This window comes from Neofelis nebulosa, chromosome 5, assembly GCF_028018385.1.
Source record: "Neofelis nebulosa isolate mNeoNeb1 chromosome 5, mNeoNeb1.pri, whole genome shotgun sequence".
Classification (NCBI taxonomy): domain Eukaryota; kingdom Metazoa; phylum Chordata; class Mammalia; order Carnivora; family Felidae; genus Neofelis; species Neofelis nebulosa.
In genome coordinates, this window is record NC_080786.1 from 77880182 (window position 1) to 77895938 (window position 15757).

The window sequence follows — 15757 nt, forward strand, 5'->3', positions numbered from 1 at the left end:
AGTGAGAGCAGGGGAGGGGCAGAGAGTGAGGGAGACAGAATCCGAAGGAGGCTCCAGACTCTGAGCTGTCAGCACAGACGTGGGGCTTGAACCCATAAACCGTGAGATCGTGACCTGAGCCGAAGTCAGACACTCAACCTACTGAGCCACCCAGGTGCCCTTCTCTTAGTCTTCTTATTAAAAAACAAAATCCTGGGGCTCCTGGGTGGCTCAGTCGGTTAAGCGTCCGACTTCGGCTCAGGTCACAGGTCACGATCTCATGGTCCGTGAGTTCGAGCCCCGCGTCGGGCTCTGTGCTGACAGCTCAGAGCCTGGAGCCTGCTTTGGATTCTGTGTCTCCCTCTCTCTCTCTGCTCCTCCCCTGTTCATGCTCTCTCTCTGTCTCAAAAATAAATAAACATTTAAAAAAAAAGCATTAAAAAAAATAAAAAATAAAATAAAATAAAATCCTTTCCTTAAACCTGCTCTTCCCCCAAGCCACCTATTATTTTCCCTTCTACTTCCTTTTTCTTTTAAAGCCACCAACAATTTCAAAGGAGGCACAGGTGAGGATGGCTGACAAGCAAAGGTATCACACAATCTGGGCCTAGGTGGTTGGTTTGGAGGGACTCATTTGCATATGAAAGTGGGCAGCTTAACTGCAAAGGTGGGGAAACAGAGGAAAGACTGTAAGGCATGGGGTGCCTGTGTCATTCCCAGCCCTCACTAGTCGAGTGTCCTGAGGCCCCATCTGTAAAATGGGGACTGTGGGGACAATGATACCCACAAGACTGTGATGAGGATTGCAATATATAAGGTCTAGCGTAGAGGAGAGCACATAATAGGTGCTCAATAAATGCTAGTATCTTTGTTGCATCCCCCTCCGAAACCCCAGCTCTATCTATGGAATGGATGGTTCTCTTTTCTCCCCGATCCCATTCTCAACAGTTTGGGAAACAGTGTCCACACCAGTCCTCTTAGGCCCAGAAGCTGAGTTCAGTAAAACAAACTAACTGAGTTGTGCTAGATGTGCTGGGGGCTGGAGGAAGAAAGGAGTGTGGCACTGTTCTTGTGCTCTGTGTGTGTGTGTTGTGTGTGTGTCTGTGCTGGGGGTTGTGTTAGAGGGGTGTGTTGGGTGTATGTGTGTCAGGGGTGTTAGGGTTGTGTGTGTTGGGTGTATGTGTGTTGTGTGTGTGTTGTGTATACGTGTATTGGGTGTGTGTGTTAGGGGCATGTTTTGCGTGTAATGTGTGTTGGATGTGTGTGTGTGGGGGGGTGTTAGGTATATGTGTGTTGTGTGTGTGTGTTTTGGGGGTATGTGTTAGAGGAGTGTGTTTGGTGTAAGTGTATCGGGAGTGTGTGTTAGGGGTGTATGCTGGGAGTATGTGTGTTGGGTGTGTTGGGGGGGTGTGTATGTGTGCTGGGGATGTGTTAGGGGTGTGTGTTGGGTGTATGTGTGTTATGTGTGTGTATGTATGGTGTGTGTGTGTATGTACCTTGCAGGTGTGTGTTAGGGAGTATGTTGGGTGTGTGTGTGTGTGTGTGTGTGTGTGTGTGTGTTGGGGATGTGTGTTGGGAGTATACTAGGTGTATGTGTTGGGCGTGTGTGTTAGTGGGGTATATTGCGTATATGTGTGTTGGGTGTGTGTGGGGGGGTTGGGGTGTGTGTTGGGGGGTGTGTTGGGTGTATTATGTTGGGGTGTGTTTGTGTTGGGAGTGTGTGTTAGGGCAGTGTGTGTGTATTGGGTGTGTATGTGGGTGTGTGTTTGTGGGGGGTGTCTGTGTGTTGGGGGTGTTAGGGCAGTGTGTGTACATGTGTGTATTGGGTGTGTGTGGGGGTGTCTGTGTGTTGGTTGTGTGTGTATGTGTTGGGGGTGTGTGTTAGGGCACAGTAAACCAATCCCTTCAACTTAGTGCAGAGACTGCACTGATGGGGTGAATGCAAAAGGCTATGGAAGCACCAAGGAGGAGCATGGAGCTCAGCTGAGAGGTCAGCTGGGAGGAGACACCCCCAGAGGTTCATGAGCACCTGGAGTGCAGGAATTCAGTTGAGCCCAGGCGAAAGAACAGAAGAGAAGGAATTCTGACAGCTAAGCCAGCCAAGCTGGCTTGGGACCACATGGTTCTCCTTGGAGGATCAGAATTCTCAATTCTGGAAGCTTGCATGAGAGTCTTCTCCTGACCTTGCCCCTTGGTTATTTCCTGGTGTTGCTTTTTTATTTATTTTTTTTTTTTTAATTTTTTTTTTTTTAATTTTTATTTTTGGGACAGAGAGAGACAGAGCATGAACGGGGGAGGGGCAGAGAGAGAGGGAGACACAGAATCGGAAACAGGCTCCAGGCTCCGAGCCATCAGCCCAGAGCCTGACGCGGGGCTCGAACTCACGGACCGCGAGATCGTGACCTGGCTGAAGTCGGACGCTTAACCGACTGCGCCACCCAGGCGCCCCCTGGTGTTGCTTTTTTAAAACTGTTTCAAATCATCCTAAGGGTAAGTTTGTTTTTCAAAAAGTTCCTTATTTTCTTTTGTTAGTTAAAATTATAGGGAAAATAATTTTCTCCATAACCTAGGGTTTGGGACCTTCAAGGTGTCTATGCCTAGGCCAGATGCAAGGATGCTTGGACCCAAGTTAAGACTGGGGGCAGCTGACAGAGGTAAAGAGCAGGGACTCAGAGGGGGACAACAGAAGACCAGAACCTTTTTGCCACCCAAACATTTCTCTTCCATGCAGAAAGGCAATCCTTGACCAACTCACCACACCAATGGAGAAATAGTTGTTCATGATGTTGTACGGGACCTGGTCCCCATTCTCCACCTCTTCTCTGGGGCTGACTTCCAGATGCCAGCGGTCTAGCATCACCAAGGGGCTCTGCTCGATGTCCTTCAGGATTTTTGTCAAGCTGCCCCCTTCATAACCTGTGGAGCATGGCATTACATTTGTCTCCAGAGCAAAAAGGCTAAGTTGTTGTTGATGTACAGGCAGCTGTCAGGGCAGGGAACCCTGTGGGCATCTGTGATCAGGAGACCCTCCCCCACCAGCCAGTGTGTCTGGGGGCCAGAGAGAGTTATGTTCCCTGAGCCATGGAAAAGGACAGAACAATAGGGCATAGAAAGAAAATGGGAGATTTGGAAGCCAAAGTAGTCAGGGTAGGGGTGGGAGCTGGCCAAAGTTGGGCAGGCTTATGTAGCTAAAAGAAACCCTAGAGAATTATTGGGCTGGGTGGGAGAACACAGGACAACAAAGGGTTCATTCCAGGACTTTGTCATGTTGCAGATGGGCAGTATGATAGAGTTTTAAGATGGACCCCACTATCCCTGCCTACCCCAGCCCCTAGGTATATACCCTGCAAAAGTCCCAGGACTTATAAATAAGATAGGACAGTCACTGCCATGATTAGGCATCTTATATGGCACAGTTGACTTTAAGCAAGGGAGATTACCTGAGTGGGCCTGACCTAATCAACTGAGTCCTTAGAAAGGACTGGGCTGTTCCTTAAGAAATAGATTCAAAGCTTGAGAGGAATTCTCAAGGGAGAATTCTCTGATGCTGGCTTTGAAAATGGAGTAATTCATCTGTCAAGGAAAAAGGAAGCCTCAGGGATGTGATAGTGGTCCCAGCTAACAACCAGCAAGGAAATAGGGACTTCAGTCCTACAACCAAAAGACTCAATTCTGCCAACAACCTGAATGAGCTTAGCAAACTCTCTGTCCAGAAATTCCAGAGAAGAGCACAGCCTGTCCAACACCCTCATTTCAGGCTGGGAGGCCCTGAGCAGAGAACCCAGTCACGCTGTCACAGGCCTTCTGACTGACAGGACCATGAGCTCACAAATGGCTGTTTTAAGCCTCTATATTTATGATAATTTTTATGCAATAGAAAAGTCGTATAGAAAGAGAATTGTAAGTCATGAGAGGTTAGTGGGAGAGTCAGTCTTTCCTTTCAGATAACACTTCTGTGTTCCTGCTTACCTTCAGGGCAACCTTGAAGAGTATTTCCAGGTTGTTAGTTTGGTCAGCTCCCTAGGGATGCCTCACAAGATAGCAATGGTAGTCACCATGTAGTTAAGGGCCTGGGGGCTCTCTGGGAGCACAGGGCTGTGCTTACTGCATGAAATTTGTGCTGAGCTACGCTGCCTAGATGCACAGAGCATGGGGCTATATTCTGCTTCCTCCCCTGGAACAGAGGGGCTCTTCCCTAGCCTCAGTGTGTGGCTGAAGACATCAGTTCCTGCAGACTTCCTTTTGGGCTGGCTTCTGCTTGATCTACCCCTGCCACCAGGCATATACCCAGCTCCGAACACTGACCGCTGCCTGGCCTGGCCTTGAATTCTCTCTGAACACATCAGCCATCTGGAATCCCACCCCTGTTCTGCCTGCCAGACTGCTCGGTCCCTTCCATGTGCTGCCCTGGCCTCCTCTGTTCTCTGGAGCATTCCCAGATCTATGGGTTCTGTTGCAGTTTACAGAGTTCTCTGTAGCTCTTGCCTCTTGTCCCATAAGCTGGTCACTAGTTTGAGATCCCCCACAGGGGGATTTCAAAAGGAGCGCCAATGGACGTGGAGCCTATGATGATCTGGATGCCCCTGGTAGCTGGCAATGTAGCTTTTCAGTTTGCATTCTGAATCCTAGTTCAGAAGAATAGCAATAATTTGCAGAGGAGGGAATTTTATTCAGAAAATGCCTAAGTGTGCCCCTACTCAAGCGAGTACTGTGGGGGGAGATAGATGAGACTACCCTAAAGCCAAGTATGTCCTGCCAGGGTAGGCAGGCTCTTCGCTGATAGTTTCAGGGAGATAGTAGACATATTGAGGGGTAAATGCAGATCTCGGCAGGATGCGGAAGGCAAGGGAATGGTCACGGAGTAGATATGACTCTGTGGAATGTAATTATTAAAAGGGAAGTTGAGCCTAGCTCTGCAGAGCATCCCTTGAAATTGGAGTGCTTGTCCCCAGGATAGTGCCACCTGCATGCACACTCACCTCCTCCCCAGCGGAGACAGCGGGCCAGGTCATTTCCTGTTCCAAGAGGCAGGACAGCCACCGGTGGATGCTTTGCGAAGTTGGCCTTATCTGCAGCCCATGCAGAGGAAGAGAAAATCATATGCCACTGGATTACAGAAACTTTGGGTTATCTATCCTTGATCTTATGCTTCCACCCTTCCATAGCATTCTTTGCTTGAATAGCTCCATGATGGAGAGAGAACACACTACCTCCTAAAGCTGTCTCTTCCATCTGCAGCGTGTGAACCACTACTAAGGATTCTTTCATATTGAGCTGACGGTCTCCGTGTAACTTGCACCTGCTTATCCTCATTTCATCCAAATTCTGTCCTTTGGGGTGACAGCATACACCTTGAAAACAGTAGTTCCGTAATCATAACTAACACTTTCTCCATTTATCCCTCAGACCAACTCTGCAAGGTATTATTATTCTCCTCATAGATGAAGAAGCTGAGGTTCAGAGGGGGAAAGTAAGTCCAGAGTCAGGATCCAAATCCAGATCTCTGTGCTCCCAAGCCCAGTCCCCTCCTTGCTTCAGGAGCCAGGCAGGTGCATGGGCAGTAGAACAGCTGAGTCTGAGAAATCAGGGAATAGTGGGGCCTTTTGGAAAACTGAAGCTGCCTCAGGTAAAGTCACGCAGGTTCAAAGTTTAAAAATAATATTGCGTCCGACAAACAAAACCTCAAGGTGTCATTTGGCACCCAGGTACCAGTGTGTCACTTCCACCCACCCTACCCCAGACTTGCAAATACACAATTCCTAACCTTATCTCCCATGCTGGTTGTGAGGGAGCATCAGACTGAAACATCAGAGAAAACACAGCAGAACACGTGTGGCCTAATCTGGCTGCAGGTCTACACCAACACGTTGGCCACCCTGAGAAAGCTGGAGCAGGCCCAGGCACCCACTGGGCTCCAGGGGGCGCCACTGACATAAACTGCGGCACGGTTTGGGGCCTGGGGATGTGAGTAACGCTGATTGAGCAGTGTGGGTGGGGGGAGGGGTGATGCAGGAATCAGCAAGTGAGGCTAATGCTAGGGCTGCCCCAGCAAAAGGGGAGTTCATAGGTCCCCCGGGGTTCTCTGACTTATGCCGGAAATGGCGGAGCTCAGGCAAGACCTGGGGCTGAGATCATCACCAGGAGGTGTAAGTTGGGGGACAGAGCAAAGCGATGGACTCTGCCATGGTTCCCAGAACACACGGTCTGCATTTATGCCTCCTTGCCTTTGTACAAGCTGTGCCTTTTACTTGGAAGGCCCTTGTTTCCTTATGTCTGCTCCTTCTGTGGTCCCCATCTCAACAGGTCCCCATCTTCATGCATTGAGGCTAGAAACCCAGATGTCATCCTAGGTTTTTCCCTCTTCCTCACCCTGTTCAGTTTCCACATGCTCTTTCCTTAATAGATCTGTCCACCGTCTCTTCTAGCTATTCCTGCGGCGATGCCTGAGCTCCCCGACGTGATTCCTTCCTCCTGGTCTTGAAGCAACTGCCTCCTCTCTGCCTTCTCAGCCTCAGTTCCCCCAGTGGCTCTCCACACCTTTAAGGCAGGCTGTCCCTGAGCTGGAGCCTGAGCACTGCAGTCCCCTGCTCTCTGCTTTCCCTCTGTCGTGGCTGCTCCCATCATCTCCAACATGGTACTGGGGTCTGCCTTCCACTCTAGCCTCCTCCTGCTTGACATGTCAACCATGCTTAAGTATTTTCAGTGCCTTAAGTCATAAGCTCTCTGTTGCTTAGGTGCTGCCTCTGGGGGACCCTCCCTGCTTGCCCTAGTCTGTGCTAGGTGCCTCTCCAGAGTGTTTCTTCAGCACCAGGAACAATCTCCCAATTGACTCTTGTAATTGACTACTCACTTGTTGCCTCAATGTGCTGTATCCTCCCTGGGGGAACTATATCTCATCCACCACAAGTATCTCTGCATACATTACAGAAGGCCTACTATGTACTGGTGTTGTGTTGGGTGCTATGACTCTAATAGTGGGTCAAAGTGCCAAGACACAGGCTCTCATGATGCTTACAGTTGAGAGGAAGAGACAGATATTAATGAGGTCTTCATATAAATGAGGCATAATTTCACATTCATACTGGAAAGGGAAAAAGTGTGATCATATAATAAGGTGACTGAGGTTGGATCCTCTGAGGAAGCTACACTTTGGCTGAGATCTGAAGTAGAAGTTGACCAAGGAATGGCCAGGGAGCATACCAGACAGGAGGAATCACTTGTGCAAAGGCCCTGTGGTAGAAGGGAGCCCGGTATATTCAAGGGTCCGAGAGAGGGACTGAGTGGCTGGAGTCCAGAGAGAGAAGAATGGAGGTAGGAAGTAAGGCTGGAACTAAGCAGCTGCTGCAGCACGAGGACCTTATAGACCATTTGAAAGGTTTTTGTCCTTATCCTAAGAGTATTGGGAAGACACTGATGTGCTTTACACACATCATGAACCCACTGACATTCAGGAAAGACCACTCTGGCTATAGAGTATAAACAGATCAATGGGAGGACCAACAGAGGGTGGCAGAAGGCACTAAATAAGTAATTTAACATTCCTGAATGAATGAATGAATGAATGAGCATCATGCAGTTATTCCCTCCATGACTGTTTCTTCTCTTCAGGTTGCCAGCCTGTTACGTGACCTTTCTTCTTCCAGTTTTGGGCATAGACTTTCCCCCGTGTTCTCTGGAATAGCTATCTCATAGGAACAGCTAGAAGAGACAGTGATGAGATGGTGAAGAGACGGTGAAGACAGATGAATTTTATAAAGTCACCAAAGCCTACATTCTCCTTCATGATGGAGAGGGAACCATGTGAGTGGCTCCCATTACTGTAGCCATCCACCCTTTGCTGATCAGCTTTTCCATCCTTGGCTCCCAGAGGATGCTTCCCCACTCCCACAAACAACTCCAGAGCCGGAGGTGACAGGAGAGTGTGGGTGCCTGTTTGGCAGGGTTGTGTCCATGGAAACTGAAGCGCCTGTGGGGAGCATAAGGCGGCAGGTGGGCCGGGTGTGGTCCCACCCTTCCTGGTGGTCTGCTTACGACCCCCAGAGGCACAGCCTTCCCTGCCCCAGTCAGGGTCTACCCATGCCCATCCCTGACTCCTCTCTTCCTCTCATCCTGATGGCTCCATCTTCCAGTGCTATCCAGAAGCCAGCCGACCACTCCTCACCACTTCCTCTGTGTCTCCTGTTGTCCAAGCCTTGGTCACTTCTCACTTGGGTTGCTGCAGGTGCCTCCTGCAGGTCTCCCTGCTTCTGCCCTTTTCTCACGACCCGCTGTGTACTTTTGCTCGAAACCGTCCAGCATCTTGGGACATTTCTGGTATGAAAGCCATATTCTGTTTACTGCCCTCCACGTCCTAGTGACCTGGCCCTGTGCTATCCCAGTTTCATCCTCTGCCATTCTTCCCTCACACGCTCCGTTCCAAGCACGCTCTGCAGTCCTGCTGCCTTCAGCAGCCTGGCTTTGCTCCTACCTCAGGGCCTTTGTATTTGCTGTTCCTCCTGCAGGGACTGCTACTTCCTCAAGTATCCGCATGGCTCACCTCTCCTCCAGGTTTCCATGCAGACATCATCTGCTATGTGATGTCTTCCCCAAACACTCAGTCTTAGATCGTAGACCACCCCCAACCTTACCCTGCTGGGCTCCTTGCCCCATCCCTGCTGTGTTTTTATCACCTTCTGCATGCTGTATGTTTCTCTTGTGTTTTGGTTTTTGTTTGTTTGTTTGCTTATTGCCTGTCTCTTCCGTCTAGAAAGGAAGCTCCGCAAGGGTGGGATTTCCCTCTGTTTGTTCACTGTTGCATCTCCAGGGCCTGGACAGAGCATGGTACATGGAGGTGCGTAGGCAGTATTTGTGGAAGGAGCGACAGACAATTCCACAGTTAGCCCCCATCATCTGCAGAGGATGAGATGTCCACGGACCCACAGATCCAGGCAGAGCTGGACTGAAACCCAGGCCTCCTGATTCCCAGCCTGGGCCCTCCCCACTGCCCTTCTAATCTAAGCATATTGGACACAGCCCAGTATGACCTTTCTTTGCTTGTACTGATCTGCACTTTCTAGACATGCTTTCTGGACTCAGGCTGCACGTGCTCAGCTCCAGGTGATTTGGCCAGGCTATGCACCTATGCTTGATTCTCTGGCCTTTATCCACTAACCCGGGTCTGCTTGGAGACCTAGTCCTGCCCTCCCTCTCCCCCTACCAGCTCCCCAATTTGGCCTGTCCTACCACCGTCCAAACCCCAGCCATGTTTATGAGGCAAGACCTGACACTAAACAGTTAATCTGTACTTGTCCTTCCATTTCTTTTTTTCACCCAAGGTCGATACAATGGTCAAGCACTGTAGTCAAGCAATGGTCCAAGAGTGGAAACAAGGATGAACCAGACATGGCTCCATTTCTCTTTCCTGTGTATTACCTTCCTCTGACTTTAAACATGCCTACAATAAATAAACTCTAAAGCCCCTCCCAGCCCTTTCTTACCAATGCAATCCAGAATCCAGCCAACTGTCCCATCTCCTCCACAGGCTAAAACACGGAAGTCTGGAGTATCACGGAAAAAGTTCAACCTGGGAAGTAAAAGGCCAAAGCGGTCTTATTTACTAGGTTGTGGTGGACATTTGACACTGCTTGAGTCAGGGTCTCCCTTGTTCCCTGGGAGTATGTTACGGCCCTGATTCCTTTTGGGGTTGAAAGGGTCACTTAGCATTCTAAAACCAGAACTTACAAGGGAAGCAGTACCACATAGAGAAGAATCCTGGGGAGCCGTCCTTGTATAAGGAGAATGTGACTCAACATTCAACACAAACAAACTGGTTTTCTAGAAAGTCTTTACTATTTGTCCAGAGGCAGCCATAGTTTGCTTATTTGGGCACCAATACAACCGACCCCCAACGATTGGACTCCTCTCTGGCTTTCCTGCCTGTTCTGTCCTCACAAACTGTCCTCTAATTCAGGTGCCCTGAACCAGTAGATATTCAGCCCACTGTCCTGAGGGCCCGGACCCAAGGGGAGTGAGCACCATCCTTCCGAGGCCTTCACCTTTTAGAGTAGGGCTCTTTTTTTTATGTTAATTTATTTTTGAGAGAGAGGGAAAGTGCAAGGGAGGGGCAGAGAGAGAAGGAACCAGAGGATCCAAAGCGGGCCCTGTGCTGTCAGCAGAGCCTGATATGGGGCTTGCACTCACAAACCATGAGATCATGACCTGAGCCAAAGTTGGACGCTTAACCGACTGAGCCACCCGGGCGCCCCTAGAGCAGGGCTCTTTACCTGGGGCCCAGAGGTCTGTAGATAGAAACCAGAGTGCCACGAACATGGAGGAGAAAATGTTACACTCTTACCTTTCCTAAACCCTGAGATTTAGCCTCTCCTTCAATTATGAAAGTGGCCAACAAATCACAGAGGTATTAACACTACCTGCAAGTTTGTTAGAAAGTCAAAACCAGAGGTATTTTAATGTTTTATCACAGTTGTGGCAGCTGCCCCCTACTATCACTTATGCTCATCTCTGCTTTTAATTAATAATAGTTATTAGACCGGTCTCTGGATCTTGCCAAAAATGTGTTAGTAGATCACATATGTTCCCATGTCACATACTTGTGTTTTTAATAATTTTGATGACTGTCTTTTCAGTAGCATTAGTTTCCCTGGCAATCCTCTATGTTTCATTTTATACCCTAACAAGTATTCGGAGAAGAGGTCCATTGGCTTCATCAAACTGCCAGATGGGTTTCTGGCACAAAAAGGCACAAAACCTTTGCTTTAGAACAAGTGTCACCTGTGAGCACACCGGGGTGGGACTCGGGAACTGAAGCTCAGAGGTTTCCCTTTTGCCCGGCCTGGCGGTCTGAAAAGACCCCTGGCTTTCTGAGTCACTGATGCGTCTGTGGGCGAATCAACATTTCCTCCCCTCCCCATCCCTTGCACAACTCTGTTCTCCTTTAGGAAACGAATTCTGGACGGAGGCTCCTTTCAGTTAAACAGCCTGCCTGGTGACAGACTGACCCAGCAAAGACACTCAGGGCACAGCAGCCCTGGAAGTAGCCACCGGGTTTGTCATGAGGGGCAAAAGCAATTTAGGGTGGATGAGGTGAAGCTAGAGTACTGCATTCAAGCATCACAATGCCCTAAAAGAGAAGGGGCTGGTAAAGGTACTTGCAGGCTGCCCTTCAGTCACAGGTCAGTGACTGCAATCGCAGTGACTGTGATGGCACCCAGAGCAGCATAGGTGGGCCCTGTTTTGCAATTAGTTTTGCAGGTAAGTCATGGCTGACGTGCTGCACTTGAATTCATGTTACTTTCCCTCTTTTAACTGGGTATTGCCCCATCACAGCCATATAAATAACAGCTTTGTGGCAAACAACTGAAGACAGGGACACAGTCCCTTTTTATAGTCCCTCCCCGCCCCCACCCACTGAGGGTCTTGCCGAACTGTGAGTGGAAATGCAGGTTAGGAGGCTGGGCAAAGCAGCTGTCTTCTGGGAAGCCCAGCCCGGCCTGTACAGATCTGAGCACCTGGCATGGAGACAGGCTCGGGCTGGCCAGCAGATGTCTCTAGCGCACCAGCTCTGTCTGGGAAGAAGCCCTGTCTGGGTGCCTTCCAGCCCCAGGCCGGAGGGGCCTCTGATTACAGGGACCGCAGCCATCACATCCGTGCTGACACTAGGCCCAGCTCCTCCCACCAGAGCTGCACTCAGGCTGCCTGCCTCCTCTTATCACTCTCCCGCTCTGCTGGGCAGCGAAACAGCCAAGAGACACATTGCGGGAGAAGGGCCAGGGGCAGCTTAACAACCTCTAAACTGGATAATCCTGGAAAAAAAGTGATTTCACTGAATAACTAATTGCCCTGATCCTAAAATGCTCCCCCAACAGAACTTGCAGCAGAACTCTGAGTCAGCAGTATGGATTTCTGAGCTGCTGACAGTGACAGGAAAACTCTTTCCCCCTCCCTGATGACTCAGTATGAAGACACCAGCTAACACAGGCTTGCAGATAAGTTAACATAATTCACCAGCCCGCTCTTTCTGTCAATCAAATGAATGGCATATGTGCTTTTTTCTCTATTACAGAAACAACAACTTTTCCCCGGGGTGGAGTAAAAGGAGGCGACTTTCCAGACTTAGCCATAAGGGGTGTTCCTGAGTATCTCCAGGAGCAAGTAAGAGTAGATGGGAGGAAAAGAAGATGAAAAGGGTAAAATGGCAGGAAGGATAAGTCCACAGATGAAAGAGACATGAAGGGTGACCAAAGATAGGTATCTTCTTCAGAAATGAAGGGTGGAGGAGGAGAGATAAGAAGATTGCTTCTCCATACCCTGGAGTGGGCCCCCCATTGTCCAGGTTGAAAACTTGTTTGGGGTTGAGCAGATAGTGGAATTTCCGAAGGATTCTATGGGGAAAAAAAAGAAAGAGGGAAAGAGAAACAGAGAAGAAGAATGTCATTGTGAGAAGTCACAGTAGGGCAAACACCTCTGGAGCCCACCCGTGGTGGGAATCTGGGTCCACTTAAACCCAAGAGGGGAGAAGACTGCATACAGGCCCTGCAGACCCTGAAGTCCCAGGTCCAGCCAGCATCATCCACATTCTCACGCCTTGGCTCAAGGCCTCCCCACCACGCAAGATCGTAGCATTCAACCCCGGACCTCTTGCCGAGAATAAAACCTCTATTCTTCTTAAAGCTTTATCCTTCTCCCAAACATTCTGGATGTTCTAGGTAGTGTGATTCTGCCCTTTGTGGACTACACAGGGGTATCAAGGAACTCTCTATGGAAAGCTCCCCCAAATCTTCGGATCAGGAGGACATGCAGGGGGTGGGGCTGGGCAGGGAAAGGCTGGGGGCGGGGACAGTGACCACCTCTGGGCTGGGTGTCAAGGTTGCAGCGAATCAGGTCAGCTCAGCAGGGGCCTTGCTCCTTGGACTAGGTAGGGGTTCTCGCAGTTCTTGCTTCAACCCTACTTATTGTTTTTGTAAACCTGGATTCCAGATCACTGCATTGTTTGTCCATCATCTTGAGCTGAACAGGACAGGGTGGCAGAGCTGCCTCACCCCTTTTCCCTCTCTCCTCTCACTCCCTTAGTGCTTCCAGGAGACTGGGCATTTTCTTCACTGATGAGGTGGTGCCCTGTTTTCTCAGGAGATGGACAGGCCAGGAGGTCCCAGTCAAGGGAGTCCCGCCCCACCTCTTAAATCAAGAAAGGACCTGGGAGGCTGAGAAGGAAACAGGCGTCTCAGAACTTGGTCCGACCCTGGGAGCCATGATAATGGCTGTGATGGGCCCTCGGCCAAGCATATGTCTACTTTAATCCTCACAACGCAGCTATGACAGGAGAAATTATTATCTCCAGTTACAGAGGAGGGAACCAAGGCACAGGGATGTTAAGCAGTCAGTTGAACCAGGTCATAAAGTGGTAAGTGGTAGGGCTGGGACTGAAACCCAGATCTGCCGGTCTCTGCAGTCCACCCTGTTGAGGGGAAGAAAAACCCTGAGTGAGGTGGTCTCAGCCTCTCCATTTTGAAAAAGAAGAGAACATACCTTTCTCCTTGTCTCCCTCCACTCTTGGGGTTCACCAAGACCAGCAGGGGGTGGGTACCCGGGGTGGGGATGATCTTATACTTAAAAGGTAAAAGAAAAAGAAATTAGCTCTTTTTCAGCCAGTAGGATGAATGAGAGGAGAGTTGACGCTAAGATGGCTTCCAGGAAAGGTGGATGGGAAGCATTTCCAGCGTGGAGGAGAGGTAGTTGGGAGGTAGGTCTTTGTCCACTGGCTGAGTTTTCTGAGGGGTGAAGCAGTTAAGTGTCTTTGACTCGAGTAGCCTTAAGTAGTGTTAATGGCGACAAGAGTTTGAGGCTGGGATCAGAGATGTGGCAATGGCACTGTAATTTCAGATCATTGAATGATGATATGGTATTGTGGCTATAAACACAAGATTATATATATATTTTTAATTTATTTTTTAAGTAGGCTCTATGCCTAATGTGGGGCTTGAAATCACAACCCTGAGATCAAGAGTCTCACACTTCACTGACTGAGCCAGCCAGGCGCCCTACAAGCACAAGATTATATTTTGTGATGGATACAACTGAATATAATTTTAGAAGTTGTGGTCCTCTGGTCCTATACATCAATCAAATAACACTCATGAAGTTAACCATCATTTCCACCAGCACCTTCCAAATCCACATTCCCAGCCCCAGTTTTCCTCTTGAGCCCTAGTTCTACATTTCCTACTGTCCAATGGGTACCTTCAACCAAATGTCTCACCATCACTGCAAACTCACATGCCGGAACCTGACCTATCTTTCTTCCCCACAGAACTAGTCCTCTCTCCTGGCTCACTGTTTCTCTTAAACATACTATTTTCATTAATCTAGTCATCTAGGGAAGACCCTGCCCTGCCAATTATTTCCCTGGCTGTCCTTTTATCTCTGGCAGCTGCCATGGTACCCACCCAGCCCAGACCTTTCCCATCTCAGGTAAGTCCCATACGTGGTTTCCTTCCTGGGCCATCAGTCATGCCACTCCTGCTCGGAAACCTTTAGTGACACTTGTTTCCCAGAGGATATAATCCAAATTTCCCAACCCGGCATCTAAGACGTTTCAGCATAGCCCCAATCTACTGTTGCCCCCTATAACCCTCAGCTGTGTCCCAGCCAAGCCTGGCTTTTATCCTCGAGTGAGTGTATCTCCTGACTTCCCACTCTGTGGGGCTGCTCACTCTGGTTTCTCCTCCTCCTTGGTGTCCTGAAGAGCCCACTTCCTTCTTAAAAAGAACTTTTCATTCTCGGGGCCCAATTCAAGAGCTACTTCCTCTATGAAGCTTTCCTCGATCATTGCAACTGAAACCATTGCACTTGAAGTATGTAGTATCATCTGGGCTTCTCTTGTTGCCCATTCACATGGGTTTTGTTTCATGTTTTCTTAGGTAAATGTCTCAAAATATCAACTGGATTTGAAATGTCTCAGGAGCAGGGTGTGTGTGTGTGTATAACCCTCCCACCAAGCTCCCCATGACACCAGATATGGGAATGGGTACTTAATAAACGTTTGTGGATTCAGCTGAAGGACAGACTGATATGGAGATGTAGCCATATTCCATATTCAATGTGTGATGTCTACTTTTCCAGATCTCAAGCTAAAATTTCAGCAAACACAGCACCATGTTGTTTCAAATGGACAGTAGCATTCTTAGGATTTTTAAGAATCTTATCATCTGCCCAGGTGACTGTATGATACCCAGAAGCATCTTGGAGCCTGAGGAGTAATTCTTTACCTCCGGGGATGATATTCAAAATACTTAACAACTTGTACAGCATGGGCATTCCCAATCAAAGCAGATGCAGGGTAACGAGATGGACGCCAGCTGTAAACAACTGGCTTACCTGCATTGTGTGTGTGTGTGTGTGTGTGTGTGTGTGTGTGCATGTGCACGCACTCCAGCTGCCTTTCTGCCTTTCTAGGCATCTACAGCTCTCCCATTTATTAAAGTTTCTCCATCATTATTGTTTATCTTTTAATTTTCAAGACACATGAATCTGCATCTTCTCATTTAATCTTAGAGCATCTCTAGGAGGTGGGCAGTGTAGGGATTGCTACGCCCCTCCCTTTTCAAGGATAAAGAAGATCTTCTGAATCTGGTTAACTTTGTCTTGGCAGATCACATTCTAGACACAGCTTGAAAGTCTTGGAAAACCCACTGTATATTTCTTGGTCCACACTGCTGTTAGTATTGAGGTGTGCATATTGAAGTTTTATGTAACTTGTTCCTAAAAGGGTGATAAAATTTAT

The 15757-nt window shown here is 48.9% G+C and overlaps 1 protein-coding gene across 6 annotated transcripts in view; it reads right to left on the bottom strand.

The window, feature by feature from the left end:
* DGKG (diacylglycerol kinase gamma) overlaps positions 1–15757 on the bottom strand; it is a 203024-nt gene that overhangs the window by 91614 nt on the left and 95653 nt on the right. For all 6 annotated transcript variants that reach the window (XM_058730764.1, XM_058730765.1, XM_058730763.1 and 3 more), the window contains 5 exons: positions 13504–13583; positions 12285–12359; positions 9456–9541; positions 4959–5048; positions 2735–2895 (listed from right to left, as the gene is read on the bottom strand). In XM_058730764.1, coding sequence (XP_058586747.1) covers positions 2735–2895; positions 4959–5048; positions 9456–9541; positions 12285–12359; positions 13504–13583 — 492 coding nt within the window. The remainder of the gene's footprint in view (positions 1–2734; positions 2896–4958; positions 5049–9455; positions 9542–12284; positions 12360–13503; positions 13584–15757) is intronic.